This window comes from Battus philenor, unplaced genomic scaffold (genome assembly GCF_028537555.1).
Source record: "Battus philenor isolate CCGP_79_NKW_IND1 unplaced genomic scaffold, ilBatPhil1.0.hap1 SCAF_6, whole genome shotgun sequence".
NCBI classification, from domain to species: domain Eukaryota; kingdom Metazoa; phylum Arthropoda; class Insecta; order Lepidoptera; family Papilionidae; genus Battus; species Battus philenor.
Window position 1 is genome coordinate 4361242 of NW_027181726.1, and position 22471 is coordinate 4383712.

Genomic DNA, 22471 nt, shown 5'->3' on the forward strand with positions numbered 1-22471 from the left:
ATTTTTAACCTTGTAATTAATCATCGACACTTATTGAAAAGCTTCTTCTTTACGAAATTTAATTTTATTGCGTTAATATGGGTTATAATTGTAACATAATTATAGTAATAGTTACAGTAATCTACTAAAATAACATTAAAATGCTTATGTAATAGGCATTATGGCTTATCAGTGTTTTTTCTAAAATAATGAAGATATTTTCGTCACCAGTTTTTATGATAAATAAGTATCAATATGTGTAAAAACAGCACCATTTTTTACGGAATATTCTATGTAAAAATGTATACAACTTTTTTCATATAATTTCAATGGTTCAATTAATTTTACCATAACTTAAAATTATTTTGGTACTAAAATCATATTTGCCAAAACATTAATGTTCCTCTAGGCATTGTGTAATTTACAAATAATTTTTACTCCTCTTTTTCAATATTTTAAGTCTAGTAAGTAATTATAAATTTATAACTGGTAGCACTGTTAAGTTAAAATTTTTGGTCTATGGAAAGTTGGTTAGTTGGCTGAGAAGGATTAGGGTGTAGATTACTCGGTTTACTTACATAAAATAAAATATTCTCTACTTAAATTTTAATAAAATGTTAGGAGGATTTATCTGCAATACATACAATATATCGTTATTTTCATTATTGTTTTAAAATAATTAATGAATTGTCAATATTGACAAACAGGTATGTATATTATCCAACCGAATTAAAATGAAGTACATTTGAGGGTATTGTTAGTATAGAATCTGTGATATCTATTTTATATGGATTATCAAAATCAATAACTTTGTAAATGTTCGTTGCAAAGCTTTAATATATAAAGTTAACTTAGTCCAGGATGTCGAAGCGGTCGGCGGAAGACAGTGGCAATGGAAGCAACCAACCACCAATTAAGAAGGTTCATTTCGAACCTCATCTCATTGGGCCCGTTTCCACCCTCGAAGAAATGGACATCAAAGTCCTTCAATTTCAAAATAAAAAATTAGCTCAGGTATATACAATTTTATTTCCAATCATACATACGTAGGTAGTTTTCATGCCCTGAAAATGAATAACATGATCAGCTGCTTAAAGTTTTCAATAATAAAGAGTTCATATTATCATTTTAATTAATTAAAAGTTTGAATTTTCACGTTAGACGATTTAGTTAGCATTTTTGAAGTATTGTTTTTTAAAAGTATTATGATTTAATTTATAACCTCTAAAGACAGTTGAAATTGTTATTACTAAATACTAGATGTAAAATTTATGTAGCATGGCAAACTATCTTTGGTCTCTAACTTTTAAAATGCAATTGCAATTAGCAGCTTTATTTCATATTAGTTTATGTTATTATAATATGGTGACTTATTATTTTTAGAGAATAGAACAAAGACATCGGTGTGAGGCTGAACTCAGGGCGAGAATTGAACAGTTGGAGAAGCGTCAAACACAGGATGATGCAGTTTTGTGTGTTGTAAACCGCTACTGGAATTTACTGAATGAAGATATTAGGGTATTGTTGCAGCGTTTTGATGCTGAGACTGCTGATGAATCAGAAAACAAGAGTAATCTTCTCTGTCTTTCAATTCTTATATTTAACTAAATATCTGTGTACAACATTTATATACAATGAATTACTAAATTATAATCTTATTACTTAGATTATGAACAACACTGTGTAGCTGTAAATAAATCAAGTTTTTGTTATAATAGATTTATTATAATGGAACATAAATTATTATTTATATTTATTTTATGAAAATTTGATTTTCATTATTTGACATTAGTTAAGCAAGGGTAGTAATTGAGAATTATCATGAGTATGAAAAATTAATGTTATGGTTTTAGGTATACTCCATATTTGTGTGTTGTAGATGAGAATGAGGCAACAACTTCATTCTTAATGCAGTTATCAACATGGGACAAAGAGGAGTTGGATGCTCAGTTAGCGAATCGAGTGCAAGTCAGCAAAAGAGCAGTGGCAAAAGTTTTACAAGCTTTTGATCGGTTACAGCAGAGGAATGACAAAATTTGGAGAGCCATCAAGGGAGAGGGAGAAGGTAAGTTACTCAACAACTCTATTTCCTAATTTATTATCATAACTTCCAAAAAATTGCTTTAAATTTTTAAATCATTGCGAAAATTCTGCTAACAATGTGCATTAATAATTTCACTTTTTTATGTATTAAGTTTTTCTCAAAATCATTATATAAGCAAATAAGTTGTTCATCGGTCTTCATAACTATTAAACTTTACATTATTCTTGAGGGTATTTTGACTTATCTTCATGGAATTATTTGGTTAATTTTTCATTTTATTTTTAAAGAATAGAAATGTACTGAAATATCTGTGCATACTTTCTAGCCAGTAGAAACTAAAAGTAAATGTTTGCATATCTATTTTATTATTGCTTTTCATGTTTTTTAATTAGCTGAAAGAGATAGTCAATGAAGCTTATTTACTTAAAGAAATTTTGTTCTAAGAGATTAAGGAGGCAACTGCATTTGTTACAAATAGAAAAAGTAACAAAAGTTACTTCAGAAGCTGTTTTAGTTTTTCAATGTCTTATTCGCTTGCCAGGTTTTTATGAAAAAAAAGTTCTTTTCATAACATAATAAGCCAATGCTTAAATTTTAGTTAGTCATCTGAAAATAAATTTATTATCATTAAGAAATTTATTTTTTCATGTTTAATCAATGCCTGTATAAAATATTCAGGTAAACTAAATTACAATAATGTTAGATACCTTTATATTTGTATGGAGATCTTTGATTTGGTTTGCAATTGTATCTAATTTACTTGTTTAGTATTCCAAGTAAGCTATGCCTTATTTATTTAAATCATCAGTTCAGATCATATAGTCTTTTATCAACCAAGTTTCAGGAATGGAATTTAGATTTATAGTGTCATTTCATAGCAATTTATAAAGCATAAGGATTTTCTCAAATACATCTTTATTTTTTACTATATATTTCTATATATTGAAACAGGATTTCTAGATATCTACATTAATTCAAGTTTACTTTTTAACATTAGAAAGTGCACCCGCTCCATCATTGGATGAAGTTATTCGTGCAACTAATGAGGAAGTAACGGCAGAAAATCGACGGCTTCAGGCCCTGTGTACAACGTTACATGAAAGTCACCATGCAATGACGCTGCGTGTAGCACAATTGCAAGATGCAGTGAATAGTCGTGATACAGAGAATGCAGAGTTAAAGAATCAAATTGATGACTTGCAGTATGAACTAATGAAGGTAATTGTTATATTATATGCAATGAGAGGTACATATTTTTGTTTCCATGTCGTGTCCATGTGATGAAAATGGATATTTGTAAATCAACCTAAATATTGTATGAGTCTTTGTAAAGTGTTTCAATTGTTTAAGAAATCCTTTAAAGATTTTCGAAAGTGTGTATATTTTATAGACATTACATGGCAACTTATAGTGGAAGCTATTAGTGAATGGCTATTTATAAAAATGGATAATTAAGCGCTGGTATATTTTAAATGGATCATATATATATATAAGTGTTGTTTAGGTCATTGGAAGATGTTTGATGAAGGTTACTTCCAATCAGTTCTATTGAAAATTTGGAGGAACCCTATATTGGAATGGATGGTATATGTCAGAAATAATGGTGACAAAGTAAATATTTAAATATATAAGCATCTTATTTAATGATTTATTATTTTAAATGTATTATTTTGTTGCAGGTGAGATCAAGAAATGACAAGTTGGAAAATCATTTAGCGGAGGCGATAGAGAAACTTAAAAGCTACCACCAATCAGGGGCCAGTGCAAGTAGCGCAAGTGGAACAAGCTCCGGCGGAGCGACACCCATGTCAGCAGCAGCTGTCGCTAAGTTGGAAGATGTAGCAGCTGAGTTAGAGGAACAACGTGAATTGGCCAATAACCGACTTGCAGAACTTGACCGCCTGCATCGACAACATAGGGATACACTGAAAGAAGTTGAAAAACTAAAAATGGATGTGAGTATAATTTTATTTTATTATCATGTCAGTTGATAGGCGTACACTGCAAGGCTTGGCTTCCCCCAAAAATCACCATAATTAAATAGGTTGTGGTATTGGCTGTCTTTGATTAATTGAGTATAATTTAGTTTTAGCAGATCATAAACTTGTTACCTTTGATATTTGAATTGTATAAAATACTTTAAAATAGTACAGTGTTGTATATTAGAAGTGAATGTTCAATAAACATAGGTAAAAGACAAAATATTTTGTATGTGTTATTTTTAAAAATATGTATGAAGAATACACAGGCATTTTTAAAAGAATGTAAGATTACAGTGAGCAGTTATCAAATTAAAAAAAAATGTGCACCCAATTTATTATGTTTTCATCTACAATCCATTATGATTTAGATATTTATTACACTGGTTTTGTTATTTCAATAAGCCTTTAATTTTTTTTTTTATTTATTCTATTGCTATATATTATCTTGCATGAACTTGTTTGCAATTACTAACTTTTTAAGTTTTTTGAAAGTAGCACAATGGTATCATAAAAGTTTTAGGAAAAATACTAATATAGTTTTAGGAATAAAACTAATATTAATTGATTTAAGCCTTTGTTGACTCTTTACTTGACAAACAGTTTTTAATTATATTGATAGACTGATTTCAATGTCTGTGGGTGTGGATACAACAACTCTGGGAATCTCTGCTCAAATATTATTAATGTCTCTAAGTTGAATTTGCATTGTTGTGATAAAGCATCAACAAAGCAGTATCATTTATGTTATTATTGTTCAATGGTAAAATAGGAGATGATATTCTAGAGGCGAATTTATAGGCAGTTTTACTAAAATGTCATTTGATTCTCACTCATATTATCCTCATATTGTTAAGCTAATGTGTCTGCTGACCAAAACTTAACTAAATAGTGTAAACACTACATCAGCAGTGGCCAAGTGCCTTGATAATAGTAGCCAATTTTTGGCGTGCCGCTAATAATAACGTTTCAAAAATGTTTTATTTTACTTTACAAGAGTACAAAATATATGAAATTAAATATAATTACAAAAAATGAAAATTGTACTCGGTTACAATTATCACGAGTTACAAATCTAGCTACATCAGGGCTTGCAGCCACAGGTTGACCGCCCCTGCTATATATAAACAAAAAAGATAATATTACTTGATTATACTAAGTAATATTCAAATTTGTCTGATAATGGTCACTAATAATGTTCTACTTTATCTGCTTACTAGTACTTTTTAATGGTATACTTTTTTTTTTTATGTCAGATTCGCCAGTTACCGGAATCAGTGATTGTAGAGACAACTGAATACAAATGTCTGCAAAGTCAGTTCTCTGTCCTTTACAATGAGTCAATGCAAATGAAGACGGCGCTGGATGAGACACGTCTGCAATTGCAAAATGCCAAAAATTTACATATGCGACAAATTGAGATGATGGAGGTATGTCATATATTTTACTTCATAATAGTTTAGCAATCTCTACAAAGCTATTCTTTGTATATACATCAATCACCTATTGTTACATTCTAGAGTGAAGAATTAGCAAGGCAAAAAGCTCTAAGAGCTGAGATGATACAGCTAGAAGATGTACTGGGTCAATTAAGGAAGGAGTATGAGATGCTAAGGATAGAATTTGAACAAAACTTGGCTGCTAATGAACAGACAGGCCCCATTAACAGAGAGATGAGGCATTTGATAACTTCTCTGCAGAACCATAATCAACAGTTGAAGGGTGAAGTGTCGAGGTACAAAAGAAAGTATAAGGATACCAGCCAAGAGTTAAATAAAGTAAGTGTTTTCTTAAAGCTATTCAAAGGTACAGGCAATATAGATTATAAATCAAGGTTTAAAGTACACTTGTCACATTAACTTTATATACATAGTCGGGTCATAAGTTCTGTCAGAAACACTTGACTTTTGTTTTTTGCATGTGAATTTTGTGTAAAAACAAAAGTAGATAGAAGCAGTTAACATTTTTTTGAAAGATATTCCAAATTTACTTTGATTTTGAATATGGATTCCCACTCTCTAATGTCAGTCTTTAACTGCAGTCATTATTTCTTATACTAGCAGTTGCATCGCTTTAATTAAATATAATCTTACAATTCCAAGTTTGAATTATTTTTATTTTTCTAATCCATCAGTTTAAGTTCACACTGAAGTCGATTTCATAAGTACCTGATATATTTATTACAAATTAACTTGTAAGCTTCACCAGAGACTGGTAAAATCGTATTTTAAGACCAATGGTGCAATTGAAGCTCTTCAGACGTGTAGTTCATTTAAAATATTTTATAACTAACTCTTAGAACATAAATGATGAAAAACAATGCCTTGATTGCTCATTTTCACCATTACGATGATGATACCATGAAATTTACTGCAATTTTTTTACTGCCTCCTTTTAAGTATGGGATCATTTGAGCTTTAATTTTTAAGATACCTGTGAAGAAGTGTTTTGTCAATAACCTCTACAGTCCCTTCTATTCTTTTTGCACTCTTGTTGTGGTTGTACATATATCAAACCTAAAAGGCAAACTTTTTTCCAGTCAATGTGATTTATATTCCTAATATGTTGTGTGGCGTCTTAAATGTACAAGAATAGGACACTTTGAGTTAATGTTTGAACAGCAAATTTTTAATAAATATATTTATAAAACAATAAAAAATTCTAAATTTGAAAAACGATTTGGAATCTTACTTCCCGCTTATCGATTGGCCTTTAGTTATAATTAATATAATTAATATTTTTTTAAGATAGCACAAAAGTTCCCTATTCAAAATCATCCAAACATTCCTGGCCAGTATGTGATATTTAAGCTAAATAAAAATATGACAGAATTTCAGACCCAACCAAGTGCTGCGATAATATTTATAATACTTTCCAGTTTCAAAAGAATGAGAATCCTTCCACATGTTGCTGTATACTTAACTGTACTGTCATGAGCTATATTGTAATTACCCGACTACGGCGAGACCAATAGAAGGGTAATGTTATGTCTATGCCGATTTCAGCCAGCAAATGAGAGTATCAATTTGAATAAAGAATTTAATAATTAATATGGCGGATGTCATCCGCTGAGACATTATTTTATTTTACATTTACTGTGGTCGGATTATTTTGATTTATTGTTTTATTTAATTTTTTTATACTTTCCTGGCCTCTTTTCCCGTTGTTTATTTGAATCTTTTGTGCAGCTTCGTAAAGAGACAGAAGAGGCGGCGGCCCGCGGCGGTGCTGCGGCGAGTGGGGAGCAGCCCGACGAGAAACCGCCTCCTGTTAAAAAGGAGGAGCCCGATCCCGATGTATGCTCTATAGTCCTTCTCTAACAGCTTGTACAATGCCTTTTACCAGTCTCTAGCACCAAATCTGTATAACCGTCATTTTGTTTTTATTTTATACCGCTTTACTTATACATTACACTCTGCAATATGACATAGACAAAACTATATTCAATGCTATTTGTGAAGCAAAACTGTTTTATCAATATCACAAACAAACACGCATACATAAACTAATCATATTGCCAGTATATTAGTAGTGATATTTTTAATTTGTTACACAGTTCTTCATTACCAATGGGACTAACAAAGAACACCTATATTTAAATAGCTTCTTGGTAGCGATTTAAGTGTTTGTTTTTCTTATGTTTTTCTTTTTTATTTTTATCTTGTGTTTTGTTTAACACCCGCCATATTGATTTTTCTTAAATCCTAGAATTCAACACAACAACGGCGAATTCACCTTTTATTGGTCTGTAGCATTCAAGCAATGTTTGAGTATCTGTATAGATTGTATCTGTGCGCCGTAGTCGGGTAAATAGTGATAATACCGAGCATCTGAAGTATTGGGCAGGTGGGGTTAGGGACTGGTTTAAAAAGATGATGTTATTCAGGGAGAGGAAAGCGGTAGCATGGGTGTCGACAAGCCGGCTGGGAAGGACCACGCGCGGGGAAAGCTGCATGAACAGGACCAGATTATCAAGGAACTCAAACAACAGCTCAAGTCAGTATAAAATAATATGTATATAGGAAACCTGCTGGCGACTGCGTTGCGTTTTCCTAGGCTTCCCGGCTTATAATTTTTTATTACTATATTATTATAGGAAATGCAATTAACTAACAATTTTGTACGTACATATTGTGTGAAATTTAGATCACTCACTTGCCAGGATGAAAATGGTGTTATTGATTTCGACTAAATGTTATATATAAGAGATTATGTACCATTATCAATATTATTCATTATTAAAAAAAATATATATAGATCTGAATGAATGAGGTATAATAATTTGCGTTATTTATTTCAGGAAAGCAGTGAATGAGCAAAAAGAACTAAAGCTATTATTAGACATGTACAAGGGCGTTAGCAAAGAGCAACGCGATAAAGTGCAACTCATGGCGGCTGAGAGGAAAGCGCGACAAGAACTAGAGGACCATCGCCAGAAAGCTAAAATGGCCCAGGTGAAGTCATAATATTTATATTATATCTAATTCGATGCCTGGACTGATTTTGTACTGACAAATTCTGTAACTTATGGAAATACCAAGACTGTCACAGTTTAATACAATAGGAGGATAAGAAAGTTAATATTAGATTAAATATTTATTGAAGCATCAACAACAACAGCTATAGTCCAATTCATATTTCAATTTATCTTGTTTGTTTTTTTTTTAAATAGAAAAAGTATTTTTTAGTGTTTTTCTCAGTGAACTTATGCTTTTAGGCATTCTCATGAACCTCCTTATACCATATATTAAAGTTAATTAGTTATTTGAACACTTTATACTATAATTATTACGTAATTACTTATAGACACAAATAGAGGATATAATATATACATATTCGTTATTGGAGATAGTGTTCTGACGATTCTTCCACAAAAAGGTCATGAAACTTCTTTTTAAATATAAATATATTGGTTTGTTGCTTTTCTAATTCCGAGGGGAAATTTATTCTAAAGTGCAGTGCTTTGGACAGGAAAAGAAGAATTAATGAATTCAAATGTTAAATTTTGGAAAAGAAGAACTAGTAAATTATTATTTGACAATCAATGATTATGGTTTCAGCTTAGCAATTGCATGGTATTGTGTTAAATAGGAAGACGGAAGTGTTAGACATAAGTAAGGAATATAGAGTAATTTTGGCACGCAAATTTCTCCGCTCTACCGTGGGAATGATTAGGCCTAGGATGTTATTGCAAGATTATGCCAATTTACATTATGGGGTTTTTCTAATATCATGCCAAGTTACAGTACGGGGTTTTTCAGAAATAAGATGAACAGGTTTGTGTGGATTGGAAAGGCATATGTGATGCCTCAAGTTTTGCCATTTAATGATTTTGTAGTAGTAGATTAATACTTATTTTTAAAATGAATAACACACGAGTACAATGAAATCACACTTGTCTCACTAAAATTCGATATATTTATTATTTTAATATTAAAATTTAAACATCTTAATGTAAAAATATAGGGGCTTTGAATATTATGTTACAGGTGCGTGCTTATGTCCAATTGTTTCTGCTTATTTTAATGTTGTTTTGCATTAAGAATTATTTTTAATATGTTTTTAATATTTTTGTATACTATAGTTTGTTAAATGGATTAATATTGTATCAATTTTCAAAGTAATGCATACATGTCTTAGGTGCACAATATTTTGAAGTTTTTTCTATTTGTTTTTTCTATTCCGAAGGGTTCTATAGTGAAGACCACAAACCGATAGATGCGGCGTGAGTAGGACCTAGGTGGACCGACGCCCATAGTCAAAGTTGAGGAAAGTTGTTGGATACTAGTCATCATTGTGATTTTTGGGACTGTCTTGCAATAGGCGTCTATCGGTTGAAACGATAATGATACAAATGACTACTATGCATTATTATCAACTTATTAAATTAATGAACAGGAAAGCAAACGCGAGCGGCGGCTAGCCGATGAGGACGCGCTGCGCAAGATCAAGCAGTTGGAGGAGCAAAAGTACGAACTGCAAAAGCAGTTGTCATGCGCCCGACCCAACGCTGATCCGCTGCATGCGTTCTCCAGGCCGTTTGCAGGGTCCCAGGTAAATTTATATCATCGTCACCAAAAATTGAATATCCGTGAAAATTTAAAGTTTTGTCTATGTGTTGTCGATTGAGACTCGTTATTATACCTGCTTATACAAATAAGATGTTCAATTACATCTGCTTATACAGGTAGAGACGCCGAATATAGTTCATTGTTTTAAATTATATATTAGGGCTATGCTTGGTATAAAATCAGAAATGAGGAGATCTGTAGACAAACGAAAGTAACTGGCGTAGCCCGGTGAATCGGCATGTTAAAGTGGCAGACGGAAAAGTCACACAGCTTGCAGAAAAAATGGTCGCTGGAGTTTAGTTTCCTGATTGGAGAACATGGACACCCACAAGGTGGACAGACAATCTTGATAGTCATTGAAATATGCTGGATGCAGGTCACTTTTAACAAGTCCTATTAGAAATCTATGAGGTAGACCTTTCCAGTCCTAGTCCAGCAGTGGACGTCCTGCGATTGAAATGATGGTTATGGCTCCAATTGGACCGTTGGGAGGGCGGCCTCCATCTTGATTTGTCTAACCAAAAAAGTAGTACTTTTGTAAGAATCGATTTGATTAGATATCAGTAAATATAAAATACCTTTTTCAACTATAATTTTTTCAGGAGGAAGAAGCTTTGCTTAATGAAATGGAGGTGACTGGGCAGGCGTTTGAGGATATGCAAGAGCAAAACTCTCGCCTGATCCAACAGCTGCGCGAAAAGGACGACGCCAACTTCAAACTGATGTCGGAGCGCATCAAGGCCAACTCGCTGCACAAACTGCTGCGAGAAGAGAAGCAGCTGTTACAGGAACAGGTACAAGGACTTGCTGAATATCATGTTCCACCCTCCTGTCTTATAACCTAATCTTGGAGTTGTAGAATATAAAATAAATCAAGTCCAAAAAGCTGCAAAACTCATTGTTATAATAATAATACTTTTTTATTTGCCTTCACTATAGTAAGTTTAACATATTTATATAATATCCAATAAAATGATTAAACTTTACATTAATTTCTATTTTTTTGTTATGTTGATTGATTTGGAAACTTACTTTAGATGGGAACCCCTCTTTGGGTATAGGTCTTCTCCAGCTTGTTCCACTTTTCTCTGTTTTTGGCTAGCTTGGTCCACTCCTTTCCTGTAGTAGCTATGATGTCATCGCGCCATCGATTTATGAAACGCCCTTTTCGTCTTTTCCCGCTAGGTCCTGTCCATTTCGTCGCTTTTGCAATTCAGTAACTAAATTTTCCTAAAATCATATCTTCGTTGGATTTTGCCAGACCAAACCTACTTTCGCATTAAAGTCTCCAATTACTAGTAGGTTTTCACCAGCCAAGGATTGTGCTTCTTGTAATGTTGTAGAATTGGTCAATTTCTTCGTTAGAAGCTTTTTCAGTTTGTGCGAACACTTGGATTGAAATCACCTTTTTCTCAAATTGCACAGTTGGACAAAAAGCCTCTGAAATTTATAATATTGTTTCTATCGTCTTTTTTGATCAAGGAACCCACTCCATGCAGACAAGGAGTCTCTCCTTTAAAGCAAAAGATAAAATCTTCATCTTCTTTGATGCTACAATCCATTTGTCTGACTTTGGCTAAGCCAAGAATGTCGAATTTAATTTTTTCTATTGAATGCATGAGTTCTATGTATCTTGTTGCGAATGTTATAGATCGTGCATTGAATGTTCCAATGCATAGTAATTTTGTGTATATGTGTCAGTTCTTTATTATTTATTGGAGGGTTTTGGTCAGTTGCCCCCATGGTATCAGCCGGTTTGGGGGGAAATTTGTGGTAGTTATATTTGTTTGTACTTCATATGGTTCCAGGTGCTTCTCTTTGTTAGTTTTTTAAAGTTGATTCAGTTACTGTTCGAGTTGACGATCTTGGGAAATAGTTTTTCATATCACTTCTTTTGATTTTTTTGGGTTCACCTGTTGTTTGTCCATCATCTGTGTGTTTTGGGTGGGTTGGAAGTGAAACTGCATTGACCTTCGGCTTCCTCTTTTCCTGAAGAGTTTTATTAGTGTCGGAAATAATTAACTTATCATAGTGGATGTGAGCCTTCTTGCCATGTTTTATTTGCTCTTATTATTGTAACCTAAGTTTGTTACTTTTGTTTAATATATCTTTGGGGTAATTATCACTTATGTAGACATTTTTAGCGAGGTGTTGTTTGTTTTTGAACAGTTCATAATTTCTTCAAGTCAGGGTGACTGACATTAGTACAGGTCTGATTTTAGTTTTAGCTGGCTTTCTTATTCTCTGGAGGTTACTTATTTCCCACTTGTCCCATTTCTCTACGTCCGAAGAGTTGTTGGTATCTGATCTCGGTTTCTTGTATACTGTATATTATTATGTTACTTTTCTTTTGGTGTTTTTCCATGTGTTGTATTTTTGATTTAAGAATCTTAACCTCTTATTTTAATTGTCGATTTTCTAGCATGAGCGATTCGAGTTTTATACGAGTTCGAGTTCAATATTTTTGGTACATTTTCGGTGATTCCAACAGTTTGGTTCATTCATTTTTGCCATAATTGATTGCATCATGTCGATCATTTTAGTTTTCGTCTTATGTAATTTATTTTCTACAAATTTTTTCACTGCTGGCAATCTTTTGGTAGTTATAGTAACCGGTTTTCAAGGTGGCAATAATTTTTTCATTTAGCAACTCAAGCTGTACCTAAATGTTGTACTTAGATCTGGTTATATTTATGTTTTGGCTTGCACGTGTTTTGTCGTTTTTTCGTAGGAATCACTAGTGTTTTTCACTTAGATAATATGATTTTGATTCCTAGGAGTTTTCGCCGTATTTGGATGCACTTTTTGCGGAAGAAACGTCCTTTTATTCCCCACTTTCTTTTAAATATCACAGAGACTCGAAAATAACGTGTTCACTTCAAAGATCGCAACCAGAACAAAACTCATTATCAACCTAAAATATACAAGGTGTACCACGACCGGTGAATCAAACGTGGTCCAGGTGTGGGGGGAACTCATTACCAATCCATTTCACCCTTATGTATGTTAACCAATTTGCGGTTCAATTCATTTGAGAATTTGTTTTTTTAATCAGTCCTGTCAGAGAACTTAATAACACAAAACTAGCTGAATAGTTATAATATATATACGTTTGATTCACCGGTCGTGTTACATCTTGTATATTTCTGTTCAAATGTTGCAGGTGGTGACTAGAGACCAACAGATCGAGTCGATGGGTGCGGTGGCACGTCGTTTAGAGGAGAAGGAGCGACTGCTGCAGACTACGTTGTCCGCTGTGGAGAAAGAGCTTCTGCTACGGCAGCAAGCTATGGAGATGCACAAGCGGAAGGCGATCGAGTCCGCACAGTCCGCTGCGGACCTCAAGCTTCATTTAGGTACTTTATTGCTCTATAAAATTTATTTATTACAAATAGGTACGCCAACGGTAAAACATGATATAATATGTATGCATACACAGCATTGACCATAATTATGATTGCTTATATATTAACCTTAATAACTGAAATAACTTAACCCTTTCCAATCCAAGGCGGTTTTTGTTTTTATTCCACCAGCTAAAATTTAATTGAATTATAGTATCTTGCGATTCTAGAATATGTTTCATTCATTCGTGATTCAAACATTTTAGTGACCAAAATCTTTCCTGTTATAAAATTTTCCGCAAAAAGAAGTATTACACCATGTCGAGTATCACTCAACAGTGGAGCTTGTAGAACAAAATCAGTGTCGAGTGACACTCGACATTGGAGTGGAAAGGGTTAATAATTAAACTATAACACAAAACATTTGTTATAAGGCGACGAGGACAATTATAGGGGACACCTGCATTGATATTTTCAAGTGTACACGGTGATGTAAATTTTATTAAGGAACACTAAGACAGTTGTGGAGAGTTGTCATTTTACAAAAAGCGTTGTTTAGTGGTTAACCATTTTGGTACGAGCAGCGACTTTAGTCGACGGTAGCCGTAGGTGAATTTCAGCAGCGACTCTGTGTCCTTTAACACATTATGATGTTTTACATTACTATTCAGTATTTTAATATGTTGTATTTTATTTTTACGAATGTAAAATTTAGCTTAAAAAAATTAATAATATTTTTTGATATCACACCAATCATCCTGATGTGACGCATTATGTTTATCTAATATAATTATAATAATTTTTTATTGAAGTGATGGGTTAAAATTTCTTTATTGATGACTAAAGTCTGCGCTCGGCCGCGCTCGTTCATATTACGGCCGTCGAGCAAAGTCGAAGTCAATTAACACAGAACATATGTTTAAAATCGCACTCATGAATTTGTTAAAAAATGCATTTTGTGTGTAAAAGATTTTTTTATTAATAAACTAGTGATTAGTCGCCTATAGTTTCAATCTCGTTTTTCTCCATATATATACATATAGTGATTTTATAATAGACACAAACTAGATCGCGGTATACGGGTCAGACGGGCAATTGAACGCATCAATATACCAAGCTGCCATTTTTAACGATCACTAAACTCCCGTTTCTCTATATCTGTCATCCTGAAAAATGGCACTCCTACAATATCTTTACCACATATTTACAGAGAAATACCACGCGCAGATGAAGGAAGCGCAGCAGGTAGTCGCAGAGAAGACAAGTGCTTTGGAGGCAGAAGCGTACAAAACAAAAAGATTACATGTAAGTAAGGACAATATTGGTCAGTGCTACATATACCTCTAGCTACTCGGATTTTTATTACATAATAAAGTGACAAAAAAAGCAAGAACTGTTAATTATTTTAGTTATAATGTTACCGAAACCACTGTACCATGCGTTAGGTATGCGCGGGGTGAGATGGGGCGGGTTATCGGCCCCTTTGTTCTGTCAGTTCGCCGTCAACGCTGCTGGCGGTGGTGGTATAATTCTATATGGACTATAAGCAATTTCAATAAAAAATTTCGGGTGAACTGAATAACGACCACTTTTTCCTCGAGATGTAGACGTTTTTACCTCCTTATCTCAAACCAATATATACAAGGTACATTTTAATAATAACTGGCAAATGCAATAGAGCCATGGATGTTTATTGAAGAGAGACGTTTATGACATTTGTTGTACAGGAGGAGCTAGCCATCCTGAGGCGTAAAGCCGAGAGGATGAAGAAGATGGAACAGGCCGGCAGCAGTATGGACGAGGTCCTACTGGAGGAGATCCGGGAGTACAAAGAGACGCTTACATGTCCTTCTTGCAAGGTAAATAATGCATAATTACAAATGAACGTATATATAATACGTATTGTACAGGTTGGTTATATTTGTTGTTAATTTTATATAGAAATGCAACAGTCCAATAAATTCTGGCAAATTATTGAATGTCAGTTAGCATTTAAAGTTAGCATGTTATTAACCGTTTATTTGAATAGATTAAAGTACTGTTAATAAATGCAAGAAAATAATTCGAATTATTCTTTACAAATGAGTTACAATGACATTAATTAATAAGTTGCTACACCGTAAGTCAATGGACTATCTGTACATTTTGCTGCGCCAAAAGTCAGTTGACTCTCTTAACTGACTTTCCGAACGAGTCGTTGTACCGACTCTTATATACAGTTTATAATATAATTCACAAGACTAATATATTGTTTTTGTTTTGACTGTATGCAGGTAAAACGCAAGGACGCTGTTCTAACGAAATGTTTCCACGTCTTCTGTTGGGACTGTCTGCGGACCCGCTACGAGACGCGCCAAAGGAAGTGTCCCAAGTGCAACGCCGCCTTTGGGGCAAACGACTACCACCGACTCTATCTCTCAACATAAACATCGCGGAGGGCACACCCTCACCTGTATATACGCGCCCGGACGCTGGAACTGTACGGATGCAATCTGTTAAATATCATTTTAATATTTATTTTTACTGAATCGAAGTTACAAATTCTGAAGCTCTCAGGGGAGGATTTGTAGGATAATCTAAGACTTACTTCTTAAAAGTTTCTATAATGGATTATACAATTCATTAACTTATGCACTATAAGAACTATTGTTTTGTAGGCAATCTTTTTACCTACTAGAGGTGATCAGTATATAAATGTGTATTTAAATTAATTCTCAGGGTAAAAAAAATAAAATACGTGAAGATTACTTGAACTGTTAGCCTGACGAAAACATATAACCCCTCCAAAGGTGTTCTGCGCAATGCGATCCCGGACAGGCATCGTTCATTAGAAATAAATACCAGGGGTGTTGGTATAATTCGGGGCGAATATTTGTTTTGATCTCACGGCATTAGAGCTCTTACTTAATATCTCAGAAGAATTAGGATATTTAAATAAAAGCAGTATTGGGCAAAAGCGGTGTGTGGTTGTGAACATTAGTTCACTTTTCATTCTTTCATGGAATATTAAAATATTAGATAGTGAACATTTTGAAGAACTTTTCAATAACTTGGATGGAAATAATGTTAAATACATAGCTAACTTTAAAATCTCGGTTTACACCGATTAACTTAACAATGGATGTGTAACTTTAATTATATTGAAGCCGATTAATGACGTGTAATTATCTTAACATGAAATTACTACCAGAAATCGGTTGAAATTCATTCCTTATTTCGTAAAGCTTTCCATGTATTTAATTATGAATTTTTCATACGCAATCAATGTAAGAAGTTTAAATGCATTTAGCAAATGTGTACGCGAGTGACGTGCACGTTTTGTTAGTATTATATTAATGTCGATATCATGAAATCGAACAAGCGAGCTGTCTGTATTTATGTATATTGATTTTGTAGACTTCTGTTTTAGGTGTATATGTTCATTAGAAGATACAGATAGATAAGTGTGATATAGTGATTGCTAATCAGTGTTCAATAAACAATGAAATCTGTGAGGGAAAAGGAAAAAAAAGTATAATGTAAATGTTAGCTTAATAAATTAGATCACACCTGTGTAACTTGACTGATATTCTTATACTGTTTTAGTTTAAGCACAATCTCTGGTATCATTCTTTCGTAATATTAGAACATTGTTGCATACGGTGTATATTTATGAAGACATTTTGTCACCACCATTATAAGTTCGTTAAATTTGTAATAAATTATTTTTTTTTATGAAATTCAAGGTATTTGTTGAACACTGTTCTAACATCCCCATTGTTGTTATAAAATGTTTTTTTCTAGACTTTAGCAGTTTAAGGTAAATGTATATGGTTTAGTCCGAATTTCAACATTTTGTTTCGTAACAATTGATAAGGTTATTTATCGAAATCTAAATGACTCCGTGCAGATCTTTTTTTATGTAAGTATGATTACAAAGGAGCGTATGATTTATTAGATGATAAGTAGTAACATTTACCGAGGTTGCCTGTATGGACGTATGCAAATATTTCATGTACTTCTGAGGACTGGCTGTTCTCATCAGGAACTGCTCATTTATGAACAGTTTTTGGATTTATTTTATTGCATTGGGAATTTGGAATATTTTGCCTCCCACTGCCCCAGCTTTAAATATAACTTAACTAAAATGTATTAGATTTTGCTAACTGTGATTGAGGTTCCATTTTATGTGCTAAATAAAAAATTTTGCACTTTGCATATAAAGTCGAGTCTTTCAAACTTTGTCGAAATATTCCAAAGTAAATTTTATCTTAACAGTAGAAAAACATTGACAACGCTATTAAAATTTTTTGTAGTAACTATATCTAAATTGTAACATTCATGTGAAATAAACGTCTGAAATAAATTAGGGAATGTATTTATTTTATTCCATTTTGTGCCTGACATTTAACTTCACATTTAAAACAGTTTTGAAAATAAAAAAATGCTGATTATTTTATACGTTTTTATTTACATACTTACACATCACATAATTTGACCATCTCATAATTTATTAAGTCCAAAGAAGTATTTAATTAATGAATTATTAATCTTACTGGCATAACACGTTAAACTAATACAATTTTTATAGTGACCTTAGCACCTGAAAGCAAGCGGCATGGATGGAACGATTACATCAAATGTGATATTTGTACTGATAACCCACGTATTATGAGAACAGGCTGACTTACGAACGGAAAGAATTAAAAAGAAAAACAAATGCAATCTATCCGCGTTAAGTCGCCATTAGCAAGAAACAAATGCTTCTTTTTGATGATGACATAGCTCACCGATTTGCCAACGTAACTAAGGCGTCAGTCTCATTTCCTATTTATTACTACAAAATATTATAGTAATAAAACAATTTTAACAAAATAAATACAATGTTATGGGCGCGTGTATCTAATATTAAAGTAAATTTAATAAAGGTAACTGCACTTACAGATCGAATGTTTCATATAGGTCGTTATCCCTTTAATTCCTTATCTTAGGAGTGTATAATAATTTTTTTATTTTATTTGAATGATATTGACTAGATCAAAAAAATAAATATTTCGATTAGAATATACCATTCGTTTCTATTTACATATTTAATTGCAATGTGTAATTTACATAGAAAATTTTACATGATTAAAACTCTTCCCGAGAATAGCAAAACGTTTCCCATGGCACTAAGAAAAGTAAAATAAATATTTCATACAAGCTGATTTATGTTTAACAACATGGAAAATATTCATTTTATTAATACTATTAATTCTGTGATTTCATTAATTATTTTTTTTGGATTATGAAATTAGTTAAAATTACACTGATAATGTATAATGCAGGTTAGTTTTAAAATTAAAATACAACAAATGTTTAAAATGCCCCACGGAATGAAATTATTAAGTCTTAATATAGTTTTCACAAATAACACAAAATTATTTGAAAACGCGCCACATATTAAAAATTTCTATTAAATGTTTACGTAGCAATTACATCGTCCATAGTGAGATCATGCGTATGTCTGTATGCAACATTTTTATAGTCTTTGCAAACCTTTGAAAAACATACGCTGCGGATTGCTCTATATAATCATTCAATAATTTAACAGGTTTTTTAACACCTTATAAGGTATATTATATGTATTTGCTAGATTTAAAGGAACAGATGACAATATAGATCTATATCATTCGCAAAATGTCCTGTCACCTGTCAAACACCTAATCCACAATAATTAATTGACAGTCATACCTACAATACAAATATTACCTTTAGCACATGCGTCCATTTTAAACATTTACCATCGATTCCTCCATAAAGTAAATCATTTACTAGGATTTTCCCTAATTGATCCCTGTTGTTTTAAATCAATATTTTTTTCCGGCAAGATAATTGCGTATCTACTTAGGACGGATGTCTAACTTAGATGGTAGTTTTGTCATAAAAAGCACAAATATTTTCGTTAATATAAAGCCATAGATTCAAACAACGCTAACAAGCGTAATGTGAATTGTATGGAATATGAGTGGTTTTGTGAATTAACGTATTATCAAAAATAGGTTACTGTATGGAAGATTACTTAGTTCTTGATGTTTTTGGCCACATTTCATATAAACCATTTCATAAAATAAGTTTAAATATTTTTGTAACAACGCTTATGTTTAGTTAAGCTATAACAGGAACCAAAATTTTATCATCGATTTACTGGTTGTTCTAGTACCTATAGCACATATTTCAAAATCGAAGTTGCATAGTACTCTTCAAAATTTTCACAGAAAACTGTTTTTGTTTTATTTAAATATTTACTGTTAACCGAGTGAACTCAACACACTAATAAAAATATATTTTTTTATCTTAAAATAATATACGTAAGAGTAGAACGTTATATACGTCCAGCAATATTTTAAGTAGCAATAATCAAAAATTAGTAATAAATGACGTATTTACAATTATTTCGACATTCGACAAATTAGTAACAATTTATGGCAACATTATGATCCATCATGATGTTAATAACAGTTTTAATTCAATTATTAGTTGTAAAGTACGGAATAATGTGAGTTCACCGTGAATTTATCGGTTAGACCTTACAAAATGGGTACTTATTTAATAACGCCACCGCGGTAGAGGTTGCTAAAGCGGAAAAAAAGAGAAATTGTTGTCCGCACCCGAAGTTATCTTTTGGATTCCATGTTAGTTGATTTTTGTCATGTTTTTAATAGAGTTTAAACTGATAGAAACTCACTGCCTGGCTTTCCAGGCATTATGATGAGTCTACACATTGGTGGAAACCACATATTTATAGATACATAAAGTTCACTTTAAGATTTTTAAATACATTGTATACTTTCAATCATCATCATGATATCAGCTGATAGACGCCTACTGCATAGGCCTCTCCCAAAGATAGCGACGATGATCAGTTCTTGCACTGTCTGCGTCCAGCGATTTCCCGTCATCATGTTTATGTCGTTGGCCAAATTAGTATTGGGTTTTTTACTACACCGCGTCTACCAACTCGAATACGATTCTTTTATAAATTTCTGTGAAAATACGTTATTAATCTTGATTTAAAGTAATATTTGTGAAAATTTTCCCGCCCAAATGAATATGTCAGCTGAGGTCGGCGGCAACGGGGTGAATGGCCGATGGTTATGTGTGTTGCGGCGGCGTGGCCAGAGCAAAGGCGAGGCGTTCGAGTCGCCGCTGCAGCGCTGCGACGCGAGCCCAACCGTCCACGGATGACAGAGCACTCAGCGCTGAATCAAGCGCTTCGTATCGCTGTCGGCGCTCATTTTCCCCGCATCCCGCCAGCTCCTACGAAATTACATTATTTATTTAGGTAAACTTTAAAGAGATGAGACATAAAATTAATTTATTCAACATTGGATTTTTTATTGAAAGTCAAATTTTTATTTTTTATTTTTGACTTTTATCTGTTTCGCAAGGTATTATAGTTGCGGAGAAGCAGGAAGGAACGCCATGACAACACTTTTAAAACAGTTTATTTATACCGGGACATGATTGCCTAGTATTCCTGTCATTTAAATATTCAATAAATTAATATTATGTCTTTTTTGTCACTTTTGTTTACTTTTAATGGGTTTTTAATTGAATGAATCACGTTTGAATACTATTTTGTGGAGTTCTATTCAAACTCTGATTCCGTTCATAATAATATTAAATCTTTATTTCATTTCATATAAATGACTTAAAATTAGTAATTTCAAATAATAACTTTGATGAACCCGTTTAGGGTAAAAGCCTCCTCCAAAGCTTTCTATTTTTCACTATCTTTGGTAACTAGGAGCCACCCGTGACCCGCCGTAGCCACGATCTCATCAGCCCATCTGGCATTAGGTCTGCCTTACTTTTTTGGGACCTTGGGGTCCCGTCCATTTTATAATCCTTTGTATATATTTATATTATATAAAAATCTAAAATAATTTACGCTCAGTCTGATTCTCCCCAGCAACAAGCAACGACATCACATAACACAGAATAGCAACTACAATCAGACCCCTCCATCTACCCAGATTCTGTTTATTAGAAACTATTTAGAATTTTTTTATACTCGTAATGTACATTTAACTATTTGATTCTCTCGGCAAAAATTAGGCAAGAAACTCAATAGTCACTATTTTAACACCCATTGTTAAATTTAGAATGATACTACATGTTTGACTCATATATAATCTTGAATTCAATATGGTTCATTAATCATTCTTGCCTTGACATTCATAACATACAAAATATATTAAATTTAACGCAAAGGTCACTTAAATAAGCTGAAATAGTAAGTATATTTTGGTAAAAAATGGTCGATAGTGCAGAAACTCAGGTTTAAATTAAAGCTACCAGAGTTGATGACTGACATGACATTGAATAAAAAAAAAGAACTTGGCGATCCTGGCGCAAAATTATAGCGGTGCTGTTTGGTAACAAAAACCAGCACATTGAGCCAAGACAAGATACAAACCATGGCAATAAGTATATATATATAAATACTCGATACAATAAAACCTTTTTTAATATTTTTGTATAACGAACCAAACATGGTTTAAAAGAACAAAGTCATGAACTATTTTTAACAAAAATAATTAGAATAAAATAGGTATAAGCGAATGCACCTCCTCAAGAAAAGCCATCTCGTCTTCTTCAACGGACTGTGCCAGCAGCTGTTTTAGCATCTGAAAATCATTGGATACCATTAATTACGTTCCTACAGACTACATAATACATAAGCGTTATAAATAGTTGTTTATTTAGCAGTAACATATCGAGTATTTTCAAGCAATCTATAAGTTGTATAAATAGTTTAACATAAATCAGTTATTCAAAAGATAATTTACAGAGATGCCCTGACACAGACGGATATTCGGTCGACAGACACAAAACCAACGTAACAATAAATAACGATTTAATATTTTCTAACATTAATGAAACCTATGAAGATCAATGATGTAAAAAGGCGTTAAAAATTATTTATAAATTTTAAAATACTTTTACAGTAAAAACAAAAATTATTTAAATTATTTAACTATTTTAGGTTAAAATGTTAATAGATCTGTTATTAGTCGTCAAAATGTCAAT

At 32.6% G+C, this 22471-nt stretch overlaps 2 protein-coding genes across 7 annotated transcripts in view; one reads left to right on the forward strand and one right to left on the reverse strand.

Annotated features, from left to right (window-relative positions):
• The first annotated feature begins 511 nt into the window (after positions 1–511).
• Bre1 (E3 ubiquitin-protein ligase Bre1) lies at positions 512–17757 on the forward strand. Of its 2 annotated transcripts, none has more exons than XM_068773502.1 (17): positions 512–686; positions 835–993; positions 1363–1549; positions 1859–2044; positions 3021–3241; positions 3703–3978; positions 5259–5432; positions 5523–5780; positions 7191–7298; positions 7889–7998; positions 8303–8456; positions 9901–10056; positions 10676–10867; positions 13237–13429; positions 14628–14722; positions 15145–15276; positions 15691–17757. In XM_068773502.1, the coding sequence occupies exons 2-17, from the start codon at positions 841–843 to the stop codon at positions 15841–15843; spliced, it is 2748 nt and encodes a 915-aa protein (XP_068629603.1). In that variant the 5' UTR covers positions 512–686; positions 835–840; the 3' UTR covers positions 15844–17757. The 2 variants fall into 2 exon arrangements, with proteins under 2 accessions (XP_068629603.1, XP_068629604.1); XM_068773503.1 differs by having other exon boundaries at positions 840–993.
• A 912-nt stretch (positions 17758–18669) lies between these two features.
• The window catches only part of corn (cornetto), a 77387-nt gene continuing 73585 nt past the window's right edge, over positions 18670–22471 (reverse strand). For 4 of the 5 annotated variants that reach the window (XM_068773671.1, XM_068773672.1, XM_068773673.1 and 1 more), the window contains 2 exons: positions 22009–22068; positions 18670–20695 (listed from right to left, as the gene is read on the reverse strand). In XM_068773671.1, the coding sequence (XP_068629772.1) occupies positions 20531–20695; positions 22009–22068 (225 nt within the window). In that variant the 3' untranslated portion in view covers positions 18670–20530. The remainder of the gene's footprint in view (positions 20696–22008; positions 22069–22471) is intronic. The other variant, XM_068773674.1, reaches the window with a different exon arrangement.